At 41.2% G+C, this 15,418-nt stretch overlaps 1 protein-coding gene across 1 annotated transcript; it reads right to left on the reverse strand.

The window, feature by feature from the left end:
• Positions 1 to 10,244: 10,244 nt before the first annotated feature.
• Positions 10,245 to 13,928, reverse strand: RPL34 (ribosomal protein L34). The gene is made up of 4 exons (XM_020895144.2): positions 13,824 to 13,928; positions 13,642 to 13,741; positions 13,250 to 13,353; positions 10,245 to 10,376 (listed from the first exon to the last, which is right to left on the reverse strand). The coding sequence occupies exons 1-4, from the start codon at positions 13,886 to 13,888 to the stop codon at positions 10,292 to 10,294; spliced, it is 354 nt and encodes a 117-aa protein (XP_020750803.1). The 5' UTR covers positions 13,889 to 13,928; the 3' UTR covers positions 10,245 to 10,291.
• Between the last annotated feature and the right edge of the window lie 1,490 nt (positions 13,929 to 15,418).

Raw genomic sequence — 15,418 nt, forward strand, 5'->3', positions numbered from 1 at the left:
TGAGCTGGAACTAAGATATCGCATTCTGCATGCTGAGCGTATGGTCAAAATAAATAAATAAATAACAAAAAACATCTCCCCAGCAGATTCTTAGAGGCACTATGTGAAGACAGCCATGGGCTGACAGAAGTAGATAGTAAATTTATATGGCTACAAGCCAAGAAATGTCAAGGACTGCCAGCAACACCCAGGAACTAGGCAGAGTTCTATGCAGAGTCTCAGAGGGAGCAGAACCCTGCCGAGAACTTGACTTTAGTTTGCCAGCTTCATAATTATGAGACAGTAAATTCTGGTTCTTTTTTTTAAGCAAAACTAACAAACAAAAACTCCCCAGCAGATTCTTAAGTGAATCTAGACTTGTCTACACGGCAATGCTCAGATTTTTAAAACAAAAAGGGAAGTTTCCTATGACAATCCTCCTTCAGGCCCCTGATGTCTCTTTGTAAAGAGCTAGTGATCTCAGCCTGCTTTGACCATGACCATGTTAGCTTTGTATTTATAGTTAATAGTTTGTGTGACCCTTGACTCCTAGCAGGTTGAACTACTAGCTTCACCTGCTTGAAATTGCTTTAGCAGAAGTCAGTCTTTCAACCCACCTACAGAAATTTTGAAGCTAAAATATAAATAGTTCTAGAGGGAACATACTAACTCATGTTCACACATGGCTATTGGCAGATGTGTCCTGAGATCAGTTTTTTTTTCTTTTTAATTGGTGTATAGTTGCTTTACAATGTTGTGCTATTTTCTGCTGTACAACAAAGTGAATGAGCTATGTGTGTTAGTCGCTCAGTCGTGTCTGCCTCTTTCGGACAGCATGGACTGTAGCTTGCCAGTCTCCTCTGTCTATGGAATTCTCTGGGCAAAAATACTGGAATGGGTAGCCATTCCCTTCTCCAGTGGGATCTTCCCAATCCAGGGATCAAACCCAAGTCTCCTGCATTGCAGGCAGATTCTTTACAGTCTGAGCCACCAAGGAAGCCAGTACCAGATATAGGTATATATATATCCCCTCCTTTTGGGACCTCCCTTCCAATCCCAACCCCACCCATCTAGGTCATCACAGAGCACCAAGCTGAGCTTCCTGCACTATACATGAAAAGATTCTCAGCATCACTAGTTACTAGAGAAATGAGGTTAGGTTTTGAAGAGAGCTGGAAAGGGACCCAGAACTAATGTTTGTTAATTCCCTGCTAGATACTAAGTTCTTTATAACTTTTGGAAGTGGGGTATTATTATACTCATTTGTGACTCACACAGTAAAGAAGATTCTCCTGCAATGCAGGAGACCCGGGTTCGATCCCTGGTTTGGGAAGATCCCGCTGGAGAAAGGAATGGCTACCCACTCCAGTATTCTTGCCTGGGAAATTCTATTGATGGAGCATCCTGGCGGGCTATAGTCCTTGGGGTCGCAAAGAATCGGACACAACTGAGCGACTAACACTTGAAGAGTCCATAAAGCAGAGACTCGGAGAATTTAAGCAACTTCTCAAGGTCACAAAACAACACTAGTGGAACCTGTGAAATTTTGTCAAATACTCCAGCCACATGCTTGCATGTGTGGAAAGAGGGGTAAGGGAAACAGATGAGAGACTCCAGAAACTCTTCCCAGGGTAAGCACTGGCTTAGTGCCTGCACACAACCAGTGCAGAGTTAATATTTATTGAACAAGTTGATGTCAGTTCTTCATGTCATCAAAGAGAACTTTCTAAACACCAGTGTACTGAAAACACTTTGGAGTCTCTTAATTGCCAGAGTAATTCTCTAACATGCTCAGGAAGCAAAGCACTTAGAAATCATAGTGCTCTTTTCAGAACATGATCAATTTATACACTGAACCACAAATTGACTTATTGTTAATCAGATTTTGTGAAAACACAATATCCAGAATCGAAGATTTAAGAAAAAATATAAACCAATACATTCACCCATACATTTACAGTTTTGTCTAAAAATTGTGAATCTTAGATTCCCTTACAGAAGTTTAAAACTTTATTCATTGCTATTTCTTTTTTCCAAAATGTTAAATTTCTCCAGATAATGTTTGGAAGAGAAATATAATCTCCCTCGTTTGACATAGTGCATTCCTAGAAATTTTAGAATTTATTAAAATGATGCAAAAAAATTTTATATTCAAATGGTGTTTACCAAGGTTGAGATAAGTAAGCAGGTTTCTTACCTACACAAAAATCTGATTGGGTCCTGGAGAGTCACGTAGGACTCAGGATGGTTTGTTGAGCAGGACCGTCCTGTACATTATAGAATATGTAGCATCAATCCCCCCAAATGCCTCGTAAGTGTCATTCTAGTTTGAACCACTGATTTAAACTAATTACCCAAGAATCGTAAGTGGCTGAACTAAAAAGCTAAACTACAAGCTCCTGGAAGGCACCATATTTTCATATTCACCCTCGAGCCCCATCCCGTCGCTGAAGCACAGCGGTCATAGGGCTTTGGATCTTTCCCTGACTTATACACGAGGGAAACGTTTGCTATCGGAGCAGGATGTCCTGGTCCACATTGGGATGACCTGAATTCAGATATTGGGTTGGCCCAAAAGTTAATTTGTCTTTTTTCATGAGTTGTTACAGAAAAACCTGAATGAAATTTTTGGCCAACCCAATAGAGCAGGGTCGGGTGGGGGGGGGTGACGGCCATTTAAATTTAACATCCTCACCTCTTTTATCTCCCCCAAATTGTCCAATGAAGCATTCTTGAGAGAGAGTCCCTTGAAAACAAGGTAAAGAGAACAGGGTTGAAAAAGCAGTGATGCCTTGCTTTATCCAGAGGACAAATGGATGTTAAGACTCCACACTTCTCTTGTTTGCTTTTTCTTTCTTAGAGACAGAATTGTGGAATTACCAATCAGGAAAAGACTTCCAACATGAAAACATGGTTTAAAATTCCATAGAGGAAATGGAATGCTAATACAGGTCAAGAAGAAGGAAGACTATAAAACTTCCAGTTGTTAAAAGAGCTTATTCCTTTAAAAAAAAAGAAAGGTCACTATGTAACTTCCATCGATATATTTAAAAAGTGATAGAATAATTTTGAAAAGAAATATTCATACCTTTACTATGTTGGAAATGATATCCTTTGCAATGATTTTAAATTTATAATGAAAATTTTTGGATGATAATCTAAAAACGTGTGAGGGTCTGTATAGCTTTTCAAAATTCTTTAAGGAATATACAAGCAAAAAAAAAATACTTAAAGACCATTGAACTGTTTCAGTGGTAAATGCTGTATAACCAACCACCTTAAAATTTAGTGTGATAGAACAGTTGTTTTAATTTTTTTCTCACTGTCCTTTGGGTTGATTAGATTCAACCAGGCAGTTTTCTGCTGGTCTTGCTTGAGGTTTCTCATGTAGTTGGTCAGCTGGAAGCTGTAGCTGGAAGCGGGAGTCATGTAGAGCAGGGAAGGTCCACAATCTACAACTTGCAGGCCACCTGTGACCCAACATCAGTTTTGTAAATAAAACTCTATTGGAACACAGCCATGACCATTCATTTCAGTCCTGACTCTGGCTGCTTCCACGCTCTATTGGTAAAGCTGAGAAGCTGCAACAGAGACGATATGGTTTACAAAGCCTTTAGAGAACTTACTGCAAAATGTAGTAAACATTTGGATTTGCTTTAAGACCATTTGTTCAATAGGCATGTCAAGCTGTAAATTTATTTCCAACCAAAGAGAGAGAAAGAGGGAATAGCCCTGAGGCTACTTGCACAGGCCAAGGAATATAAAAGTTAACTGAATATCAGGGGAATTGAGTCAATAATTTTGATGTTTTTTCTCCTTAATAGTAGGTTGATGCCTAAATTATCTAGGGGATAACATAATTTAAATATCCTCTGATGCACAGGAGTGTCTTTGCTCCTAAGTGAAATAAACAGTTTAGGAAAGCTTTTCTTTCACTGGTCTCACTGAGGAAGGAAAAAGTGGCACAGATCTTCATGACTCTGGGGACACAGGTGGACTTAAATCTATGTGCTAACACGGATCCTCCTCCTCAGTGATGAACAATTTGCTCACACACGTTAGATTTACTGAACTCTAAATATTGAGACTGAATTGCATTGCATGTATTGTTTTTATGTTTTTTTTTATACAAATTGTTTCTTGACTTAGGGCATTTGGACATGTTGGTTCTTACATCTGGAATGTTCTCCCTTCTTGTCACTCAGCTGACATCTCCTTGCTCTGAGCTTAAATGTGACTTCCTCTGAAAAGCCTGGCTTCACTCCCAATGAGGTTCCTTTCTTACACGGTTTCACAGTGCTGCATACTTCTTTTTGGTTTTTATTCTAATGTGTGCAATTAAAAACATATTTGTAACCTCATTTAACCAAGTCCCCCATGTACCATGAGAGCAGGGGAAGAGTTTGCTTTGTTAACAATTGTATTAATGTTTACCCAGCAACATTGTTCCTGGAATGTAATAGTTTCTCATAAATATTTGTTGAGTGAATGAATGAAATCTGAAACAAGTTATAAAGTAATGTAAATGTATGGCAAAATATTTACATAATCCTTCAGATTAACCAGAAACATTTAAGACTTACTCAAAATTATTGATTAGCTAATATTTTGGAAATCAGAATGTATCTTTTGATTCAGAATTATTGTGGATATCATCCTTTAAAAAGGAAACTCATGGAGTCTTAACTTTTCTACTCTTGGTTTCAAATAAAGTCTATATCATCGTTAAAAGAGATGAAACTTTCAACGTTTCAAGATTTTAAATTCTGTTTTTCTCCATATTCACAGAACTGGATTCAATAAAAGACTCATTGTCGTTTATAAAGTCAAATTTCAGAATATTCGTAGATTCAACATATTAAGAATTTATTACAAAAAAAATTAAGGGCAAATAATAGTCAAACATGTACCAGATATATAGAGAGCTCCTGGTACCAACAAAATCATACCTAACTTGTGATAATAGACTGTAATTTGAATAATATCCAGTGACTTGCTGATAATATAAACATCAAGCTCCTTGGAAGGGGAAAAAGAATTTTGTAGCACCTGCTGATTTCCCAGGTGTAAATACTCCTTCCATACCAATTTCAAGGCACCAAACTGACATCACTGAACACAGAGCTGGAATAAACTGGATCCACACTCCAGTGGTTCTACTGGTAATATCGATTCCAAAATCACTGCAGATGGTGACTGCAGCCATGAAATTAAAAGATGCTTACTCCTTGGAAGGAAAGTTATGACCAACCTAGACAGCATATTAAAAAGCAAAGACATTACTTTGTCAACAAAGGTCCATCTGGTCAAGGCTATGGTTTTTCCAGTGGTCATGTATGGATGTGAGAGTTGGGCTGTGAAGAAAGCTGAGCGCCGAAGAATTGATGCTTTTGAACTGTGGTGTTGGAGAAGACTCTTGAGAGTCTCTTGGACTGCAAGGAGATCCAACCAGTCCATCCTGAAGGAGATAAGTCCTGGGTGTTCACTGGAAGGACTGATGCTGAAGCTGAAACTCCAATACTTTGGCCACCTCATGCGAAGGGTTGATTCATTGGAAAAGACCCTGATGCTGGGAGGGATTGGGGGCAGGAGGAGAAGGGGATGACAGAGGATGAGATGTTTGGATGGCATCACCAACTCGATAGATATAAGTTTGAGTAAACTCCGGGAGTTGGTGATGGACAGGGAGGCCTGGCATGCTGTGGTTCATGGGGTCGCAAAGAGTCGAACACGACGGAGAGACGGAACTGAACTGAACTGATAGGACTCTTACTGGCAATGAGTAATCTGACTCCGAGAAAAAAAATCATAATGTGCAACTCTGCTTCACAGTCTTACTCCACAGGAATTGTATATGATTTTAATTGGTGTGATAAGATAGTTAACAGTTAAAGTTAGACATAGCCCTGACTATTAAAATTCTGGGAGCCCAAGTGACAAATCATTAGTGTAAAAACTGTAGGTATGGAAATGGCACTGCTGAAAATAAACTTGATTTATTTATTTAAACATATGGAGACTTTCTGCTTTAAAGGGTGAAAGAACTCCCCACCCCCACTCCAATCCTTCTAATAGAATTTATAAGCAATTCAATGAAAGGAGAAATACTAGACTTTAAAAAGAAACCACTGACTACATTCACATGTCTTTTTAGGAACCTGTCAAGAGCACTTTAAGTCACACACACAGAACTGGATTTAATAAAAGCTTTGTTTTCTCTACAAAATCAAAACCCAGAACAGTGCAGAATCCATTTTGGTCATTTGGACGGAGTTGATACTGTGTTCACACCAGTCTGCTCTTCTGGGTCTACACGTGACAAGATGAACCCTGCAGTCCTGCGAGTGCTGGCCTGGAGGAGGGAATGGACCAGGGAGTGTGGGAGGATGAGGTGAAGGGCCTGCCTTAGCGAAGGGAGCAGTCTGCAGTTAAAAACCTAGTGGCCAAGCCAGGTGAAGAAGTGGTCACCAATCAGGCACGTTTCACACCCCGCCTTGGGGACCGCGCGTTTGCGCTTCCCCGGGTTTGTAAGGGCTTCTGAGGGGGCTCAGTGCCAAAGAATCCACCTGCCAAAGCAGGAGATGTGGCAGACACAGGTTCAATCCCTGGTAGGGAAGATCCTCTAGAGCAGGAAATGGCAACCCACTCCAGTATTCTTGCTTGGAGAATCCCATGGAGCCTGGCGGGCTGCAGTCCATGGGGCCGTCACAAAAAATCGGACACCACTGAGCCCACACGCAAGGAAAGGCAGAAGGGAGCTTTCTTCTCTCTCCCCGGTCCATCATGTGAGGACACAAGAAAACAGCCATTGGCCTACTGGGAACAGCGGGGGTCCTCACCGAGAACAACCTGCCAGCACCTTGAATTTGGACTTTCCAGTCTCCAGAAATTCGAGAAATCAATGTCTGTTGTTTAAGTCACCCGGTGTATGGTAATTTGTTACAGCATCCTGAGCTAGAACCCTCAGGAAATATCACTGTAACCCTAATAATTAAAGTTGACTAGTGAAGTACTGTACTCCCGTACAAATTTATGAATTAAAAGATCAGCATAGATGACATAGAAAGCTGAATAAAAATGCACCCAAGTGTTAAAACAGAGAAAAATTGGCAATAGCCCAAATGTTCAAATGAGGAACTATTTAAATTATGCTACATAGATTTGATGGCATATTTGGCCACTAAAATAATTATTTTGAAAGAAATATGCTCACAGGGGCTAAGCGGGGGGAAAGGGTTGAATATTTACACATACGGTACACTTATAACTTTTCTTTTTTGGCGGCTTTGGGTCTTCATTGCCAGTGAGCCGGCTCTGTCGCAAGCACGTGGGCTGTCTCTAGCTGCAGAGGGCCCTCTGGCTGCCCCTCGGCACATGGGACCTTGGTTCCCAGATCAGAGATTGAATCTGCATCCCCTGCACTGGAAGGCAGATTCTTCATCACTGGACCACCAGGGAAGTTCCACAGCTTTTATGTAAGATATGTAACTTGGGAGTTCCCTGGCGGTCCAGGGGTTAGACTTGGTACTGACACTACTAGATCTCCAGCTGGATCCCTGCTTGGGGAACTAAAACCCCATCAGCTGCACGGCACTGCCAAAAAAAAAAAAAAAAAAAAAACCCTAAATTTAAAAAATAATAGAAAACAAAATGGGAGGAGAGATATCAAACTGTTAAAAATTATAATCTGTATACCGAAACTGACCCTGGGAAAAGACCCCGATGCTGGGAAAGATTGAAGGCAGAAGATGACAGGATGAGATGTTTGGATGGCATCACCAACTCAATGGACGAGTTTGAGCAAGCTCCAGCAATTGGTGATAGGACAAGGAAGGCTGGCACGCTGAGGTCCATGGGGCTGCAAAACGTCAGACACGGCAGTGACTGAACTGAACTGATACTGAAACTGAAGGGGATTTCATTGTTTTTCCATACTTTCCAAATTACCTATTGTTTTTTTAAGACTAGCGGACATTTCAAATTTAGGAAAGGTTGAGCCATCTGACCACCCTTATGGCAGAAAGCAAAGCGGAATTAAAGAGCTTCTTGACGAAGGTGAAAGAGGAGCGTGAAAAAGCTGGCTTAAAACTCAAATTCAAAAAACAAATATGGCATCCGGCCTCATCACTTCATGACAAGTACATGGGGGACAATGGAAACAGTGACAGACTTTATTTTCCTGGGCTCCAAAATCACTTTGAATGGTGACTGCAGTCATGAAATTAAGACGACTGTTTCTTGGAAGAAAAGCTATGACAAATCTAAACAGTGTATTAAAAAGCAGGTAGTCAAAGTTATGGTTTTTCCAGTAGTCACATATGGATATGAGAGCTGGACAATAAAAAAGGCTGTGTGCTGAAAAACTGATGCCTTTAACTGTGGTGCTGGAGTAGACCCTTGGAGAGCAAGATCAGAGCAGTCAATCCTAAAGGAAATCAACCCTGAATATTCACTGGAAGGACTGATGCTGAAGCTGAAGCTCCAATGCTTTGGCACCTGATGCGAAGAGGCAACTCATTGGAAAAGACCCTGATGCTGGGCAAGAGTGAAGGCAGAGGCAGAAGGGAACATAGGATGAGATGGTTTGATGGCATCACTGATTCAATGACACGAGTTTGAGCAAGCTCCAGGAAATGGATGGGGAAGCCTGGAATCCTGGTCAATGGGATTGCAGTTGGACACAACTAAGCCACTGGACAACAACAAAAACATCTAAGTATGAAACTTTAATGCTTTGACTTTCTCAAATTTCTAAGTTAATCCACTTATTTTGCAGAAACTTACTAGTCCTTTCTTCTGTCAAGTTGTTCAGTGGAACTGTCTTTAGTAGGGAGGGAAGAGTCGTGACAGACAAGAACTCATGCTGAGCTACTCAAGACTTTTAACACCTATTTACTCTATAAGCCAATCAAGTAATTGAATTTAAAAGTACCAACTTTTAATTAAATTTCTATCAAACACAACACTACAGGATCACATGTTCATGCAGTACACATCAGCCTAAGGCAGAGAAGGGTTTAATCTACCTCAGAATCCAGTGTTTTTCAATTATATCCCCAATAAGTTTTAGTGATTAAACATTAAGGGCTTCAGCTATCGTTTCTTATGCCGTTTACTGGGGGTGCCTCAGTCACTGAACACACCACTTGCAAATATTCTAGCAACATAAGTGGCTCTGGGTAATATATATATAACCTACACCTCAGTTTACCCCTCACTAGTAAGCAAGAAATCATCACACGACAGTTGTGTCCCACACACTTAAGATGTTAAGTGCTATGGAGATGCCATTAAGTATCATTAATAAATTTAAAATGGCTGTGAGTTCAAGTGCCACCTGGCCACTTAGTTTTGCCTTGCCTCTTCTGCAAAAATGGTAAAGGGCATGGTCTTGATTTTAATCAACAGAAAACACTCCTCATGACACTTGAGTTTCATAATACTAATACTAAACACCTAAATGGAAAAAGGTCACATTTTACAGAATTCAGATACTTTTCCAGCTTCTAGATTCTTGGCTTGTGAAAACAGAACCTGCTTTCTACTCTCCCTTGAGATGGGAAATAAGCTTGACATGTCCTAAGAAATGATCTTATAAGAACTGATCTTGGAAGATAATTCAGAAGAGCTTATGTAGACCACTTTCAAGAATACTTGATATAGTCTTAAGTGTTAGTTGCTCAGTCATGTCAGGCTCTGCAACCCTATGGACTGCAGCCTGCCAGGTTCCTGTCCATGGAATTTGCCAGTTAAGAATACTGGAGTGGGTTGCCATTCCCTTCTCCATGGGCTCTTCTTGACCCAGGGATCAAACCTGGGCCTCCTGCGTTGCAGGCAGATTCTCTACCAGCTGAGTCACCAGCGAAGTCCACTGATAGTCTAAAAACTGCAAGAATGAGCTATTATTAAAATCTTTAGAGAGGTAAAGAACCTGCAATTAATGCAAGAGACCCGGGTTCCACCCCTGGAGATGCGAATGGCCATCCACTCCAGTATTCTTGCTTAGAGAATTCCAGAGGAGCCTTGTGGGCTACAGTCCATGGGGTAACAAATAGTCGAACACACCCGGGGCAGAACAATATAACATAGCCTCTAAGAGAAAATACATTACAGCCCATATTTTAATGTTGTCTAGAGGTATCATCAAAAAATTCCAGCAATCACTGACCTCCAATTATTTTCAGAAAAAGTGATCACTAAAAATTGTAGTGAATCTCTAGTTGCCACAGAAACCAAACCTGTACACTAACAAATCACAACAGAAGTAACAGAATGAGGCGTTTTGATTTATTACTCAAAAATGGTTCATTTTTTATTTAGCTTTCTGACTCTGTGCTTGTGCTTTCAATACTTTCACAACGATCTTCTGCTCTTCAATAAGGAAAGCACGCTTGATCCTAGAAGAGAAAATACTAGTTAAAAAAAAATCAATTTAACACAGACAAGAAAAGTTTCATAAAAGACTGAGTAGGGTGGGGGGGTTCAAGAGGGAGGGGACATATGTACACTCATGGCTGAGTCACATGGTTGTATGGCAGAAACCAACACAACATTGTAAAGCAATTATCCTTCAATTAAAAATAAAATTTTAAAAATCAGTCTTTTAACACTGTAAATTAATTTTACTTCAATAAATTGGGGGAGGGGGGCGGCGGGAAGAGGGAGAGAGAAAGAACTGAGCTGAGCATATCAGCTAAGATGCCCAGAAGAGTAAAGGAAACCTACACAGGTATCGATTTAATACATCTAAATCCATGGCTAATTCATTTCAATGTATAACAAAAACTACTGTAATGATGTAAAGTAATCAGCCTCCAACTAATTAAAAAAAAAAACTTAAAAAAAACAAAACAAACAAAAAAAAAACTTAAGCTGAGATTCTATGGACAGACCTTTTCAGCCTAAGGTGTCCTTCCTACACTGGAACTTAAAACAGGTTAATTCAGTTTTATACCAGTAATAACTCTTCTGGGCCATGATAAACTATAAAGTCATCCCACAGGAGACTGTCACTTATGACAGCTTTTTTCATCACTGGGATTCAAGACTAAAAAAACTACTACATTCACCAACATGTCTTAGAACTTCCATTTAGAGAGGAAACGCACAGCAATCTCCTGGTGTTCCAGTGGTTAGGACTCTGAGCTTTCACTGCCAAGGGTCCAGGTTGAGAGAGGAAAGCATTTTATCACTATTATTATAGTGTGTTAAAACCTGGCAAACAGCAAGTCCTCATTACCATTTGTTAAAGCTACTTCCACAGATAAAGCACTCATTTAACTCCCACAGAAACCCACCCCCCATGTGCCCCGTTGGTACCCCTGGCTACCCTCCAAACTCTCCAAACCCTGGGGTTTCTGACTCCTTCCAAGTGTCCCAGATGAAATCACACTACAGAAATAGCTGATATCCTTCTTATCAGAGCAAAACAGACTCCCTCAGTGTCACAGCAAACGCTATGCTTTAAGCTATGCTACAGATCTACACCCTAGCTACTCCAGAAGCTAGGGCCTCATTTTTAACAAATATGCTCATGGGGTTACATTCAGCAGAGCCCGGGAACCAAAGATTGGTAATAAGCTCCTCTACCTTGAAATTCACAACCTATTCATCCAACGTACCTTTCCAATTTCATTTCTCATTCCCTCTGGAATCTAAATGTGTCAGACTGCCCTTTTCACCTCTTGTGAAAACTTACCCATCATTCAGGTTCCACCTCAAATACTATCCCCAGATTCTCAGCTACTTTAATGTCACTTCTTCTCCAAACTTCAACCATAGTTAAGTTTTCCTGTGTAAGTTACATATATTTTGTTTGTATTTCTATAAATGTAACACACCTATCCTCCCCTTACAAATTAACTCCTGAAAGACAAAGTGAGGTCAGATTTGGTACAGGTACTGAGCCAGATCATTCCACAGAACAAGTTGAATAAGCTGGAAGCAAACCACGTCTCTGAACCAATTTATCTTATAAAGACCAACACCTCTCAAATCTTTCCACTTAGGTCTTTGTCCACCGCCCCCCAATTATTTTTATTAGTTGGAGGCTAATTATTTTACAATATTGTAGTGTTTTTTTGCCGTACATTGACATGAATCAGCCATGGATTTACATGTGTTCCCCATCCTTAACCCCCCTCCCAATCCCATCCCTCACTTAGGTCTTTGGAGACAACTTAATGCAGTCAGTGGGGTTAATTAAGAGCAAGAGCCCCAACAAAACCTGGGATGAACCCCCTTACCAGCTATACAACTTTAAGCAACAAACCTTAGGTTTTCCACAAAAAATAAGGAAATAAATCAATACCTCCCTGATGGACTTTTGACAGCTTTTCTTTTTAAAACAGTAAGGCCACACAGCTCAGCATGCAGGATCTCAGTTCCCCAACCAGGGATGGAATCTGGGCTCCCTGCATTGGGAGCTCTGAGTCTTAACCACTGGACCAAGTCCCTGACAGTGTTATTGTAAAACCTCTGAGCAAGTATTATCCTTATACACCATACTCCTATCTATGCCACTACCTGGAGAATGGAACGGCAATCCACTCCAGTATTCTTGCCTGGAAAATTCCATGCAAAGAGGAGCCTGATGGGCTATAGTCCACACAGGGTCGCAAATAGTCAGACACAACTGAGCACACACACCCTTGTGCATATCCACAAGACCCAACAATCTCCCATAACCCCCTTTACCCTCAGTCCAGCCTTCGGCTTCATGGAGGTGCCATTTCCTTAGCTTTAACAAGGTAGAGAAACCGTTCCAAGCATGCACCCTTTGTTGAATGCCTTTACTATCCACACTGGGGCACATTCAGTCTCCGGGACCCCAAAGGCTTCCCTGCCCTGTTGAAACCTCATCAATCCCCACATTTGTAAGAATCAAGCCAAAAACCTGTCCTATAGGGCCCTTCCTGACCTGCGACATCTCTACCTTTCCCAACATCTCCCACAATGCTCTGCTCCAACCACATTAGAACCATACCCAGCTATTTTGTTTCTACAATGTTTACTTTCCACTCCCCATCATCAACCTAACCTTCTTACTGGATCAGAACTCAACTTTAATTTCTACACAGCATAAAGATGTCAAAACGTTACTAAATTAATTGGAACTAATTTTTAAATTCGTACAGCACCAATTATCCCCAATCAAGAAAAGATTGTAGAATATACCACTTTTGTTATTTTTTCACTATTCTAATGATTAGCACACAGTGCCACACAAACACACACACTTAAGACAGCCCCTCTGATTTCAGTTACTTACCTGTCGCGGACACATTTAGCACACATGGAACCACCATAGGCTCGGCTGACATGTTTCTTCGTTTTAGACAACCTCATGAGAACTTTAGGTCTCACAGCACGAACCTACATAAAGAAAATGTTGAGATTATTTTGTGAAGCTTTAACAGTAACAGAAATTTTCCTTGATATTTGATGAGTGTGAAGTGTAAACACTAACGATCTACGCAACAGCATTTCACTGTATTTGTCTTACAGGCTTTAAAAGAAAGTCTATGTTCTTCAGATTTGGATCATAAACCCTTAGTAATTCCCCACCCTCCTATTGGTGACCTCTCCTTCACTCATTCTCTTATGGAGGAATTAATGTTCACAAGTTCAACCCTTGTTACTTATTGCAAAAGGTTCACTTACGCCTCTAAGTCGGCCTGGGCACACACCACATGCGGATTTTGGTGCTTTCCCAACCTTCTTGGTGTAAAGGTAAACAATTCTATTACCAGGGGTTCGGGACCTAGGAAGTGAGAGAACAGACTATAGCTCAGCATTCCGCAGAATAAATGACAATACCTGTATTAAATTTTGGAAATACTTACAGCCTGGTTTTGTTGGAGGCTGTATTGTAGGACAGCCTACGGCGGTACGTCAGACGCTGCACCATCCTGAATGCCTAAATAGGTAAGAAATTAAAAAAACCTTAAAAACACAGAGTTGACACGTTACCCATGTATGTTTTTACATAGGGTATCTTTGCACTAAGGTATCTTATGAGAAGGATTCCATGTTTTAAAACTATGGCTGGCCCTCTACGCGCAAATTCTGTATCCGCAGATTCAACAAACTGCAGATAAAAAATATTTACTTCCTTTTATTCAAGGGAAAAAAAATTTCAACAAGTTCCAAAGAGCAAACGTTGGATCTGCTGTGTGCTTATAACTATTTACGTAGCCGTCTACATTGTATTATGTTTTATAAGCAATCTGCTGCTGCAATCTAGAGATGATTTAAAGTATACGGGAGGATTTTATAAGAAGGACTCGAGTACCAGCGATTTTGGAATCCTCCGGCTTCCTGGAATAATCCCTTAGAACACCGATGGACAGCTATACTTCTCATTTTCCAGTTAACTACCCCAAATAACATATTAATGAAACACACATTACACTGGAACTGTCAGCCGACACGGAACTGGCCGTTTGCCTCTCCAAAACCAAGACGGAAAATTCCAAATTAAAACTTATGCCGCTCGTCGGCCCTCCCAGAGCACAGCTACAGGCGCGGCGTTAAAACGCGGCCCTAACATATGAGAACGTTCCGCGATTTCGCAGTTTCAAGCAGCCGAAACAAAACTCATTTGTTTCCGAACGCTGGACTGCGAAGGCGGCAAAGCCTGGGGTGGTGAGCTCCGGGCACTCACTGATCCAAAGTGAAGGTCGGGATCGAAGGATGTCTGAGGCTAAAATCCGAGGAACAGCCCACCACCAACCTAGCTCCGAAGCCCTTACACCTATGCTAGGTAAACACACTGTGCCTGAGAGATCCTGGTCCCTGCAACTCCCCGGATGGCGGCCGATTGTAAATGCAGTAGTGATAAAGCGAAAACACAGGCAACCATACCTCCAGATGCCGTCCCCGGAAGAGGAAAAAGGAAGTCCTTGAGGGTTCAAGGGTCAAATATGACCGCGCATGACAGGAAATAGTCATTGGAAGAGGCGTGGTGACGAGGACGCCGCCATGTTGTACGGAAGTCTTGTAGCGCCCCTCCGTGGAGGGGATTCATAACACAGCCACGTTGTGCGTCAAGCGACGTGCCTCCCCTCCGTGGGCCGGATTGTGTTTCAGCCTACCGCCTACCGCAACAGCGACACACAGAGGTCATTTGGGGGATCGGTGTAGAAACAAATGATAAAGGAGCTAGCTGCAAAAGGCAGAGGTGGGACAGGATCTACCTTTTCCCGTTCTCACGGGCGCTAGGACATATTGGACTTAAAGAGCATCAATTTTGGGGTTAGGCCTGAGTTTAAATCCCAGTTCTGACACTTTGCACTAGGTCACCTTTGAGAAGTTAGTATCCTTAACTGTTCCTTTTTTCTTGACATTCTTTCAAAGCACAAGTTTTACAAATTAGTATCTTTAATGCAATATCTGCTGATTATTAGTTGCGTTATGTTGGGTGAGTCCTTTTCCAAAA

Source organism: Odocoileus virginianus, chromosome 21, assembly GCF_023699985.2.
Source record: "Odocoileus virginianus isolate 20LAN1187 ecotype Illinois chromosome 21, Ovbor_1.2, whole genome shotgun sequence".
In the NCBI taxonomy this organism is placed as follows: Eukaryota; Metazoa; Chordata; class Mammalia; order Artiodactyla; family Cervidae; genus Odocoileus; species Odocoileus virginianus.

What these genes read in the sequence shown, in the direction of transcription:
- RPL34 (XM_020895144.2), bottom strand. Translation starts at nt 13,888, where the DNA reads ATGGTGCAGCGTCTGACGTACCGCCGTAGGCTGTCCTACAATACAGCC. An exon ending in GCCCAGGCCGACTTAGAGGC is followed by an intron (nt 13,354 to 13,641) that starts GTAAGTGAACCT and finishes TTCTTTATGTAG; the next exon opens with GTTCGTGCTGTGAGACCTAA. An exon ending in GCTAAATGTGTCCGCGACAG is followed by an intron (nt 10,377 to 13,249) that starts GTAAGTAACTGA and finishes TTTCTCTTCTAG; the next exon opens with GATCAAGCGTGCTTTCCTTA.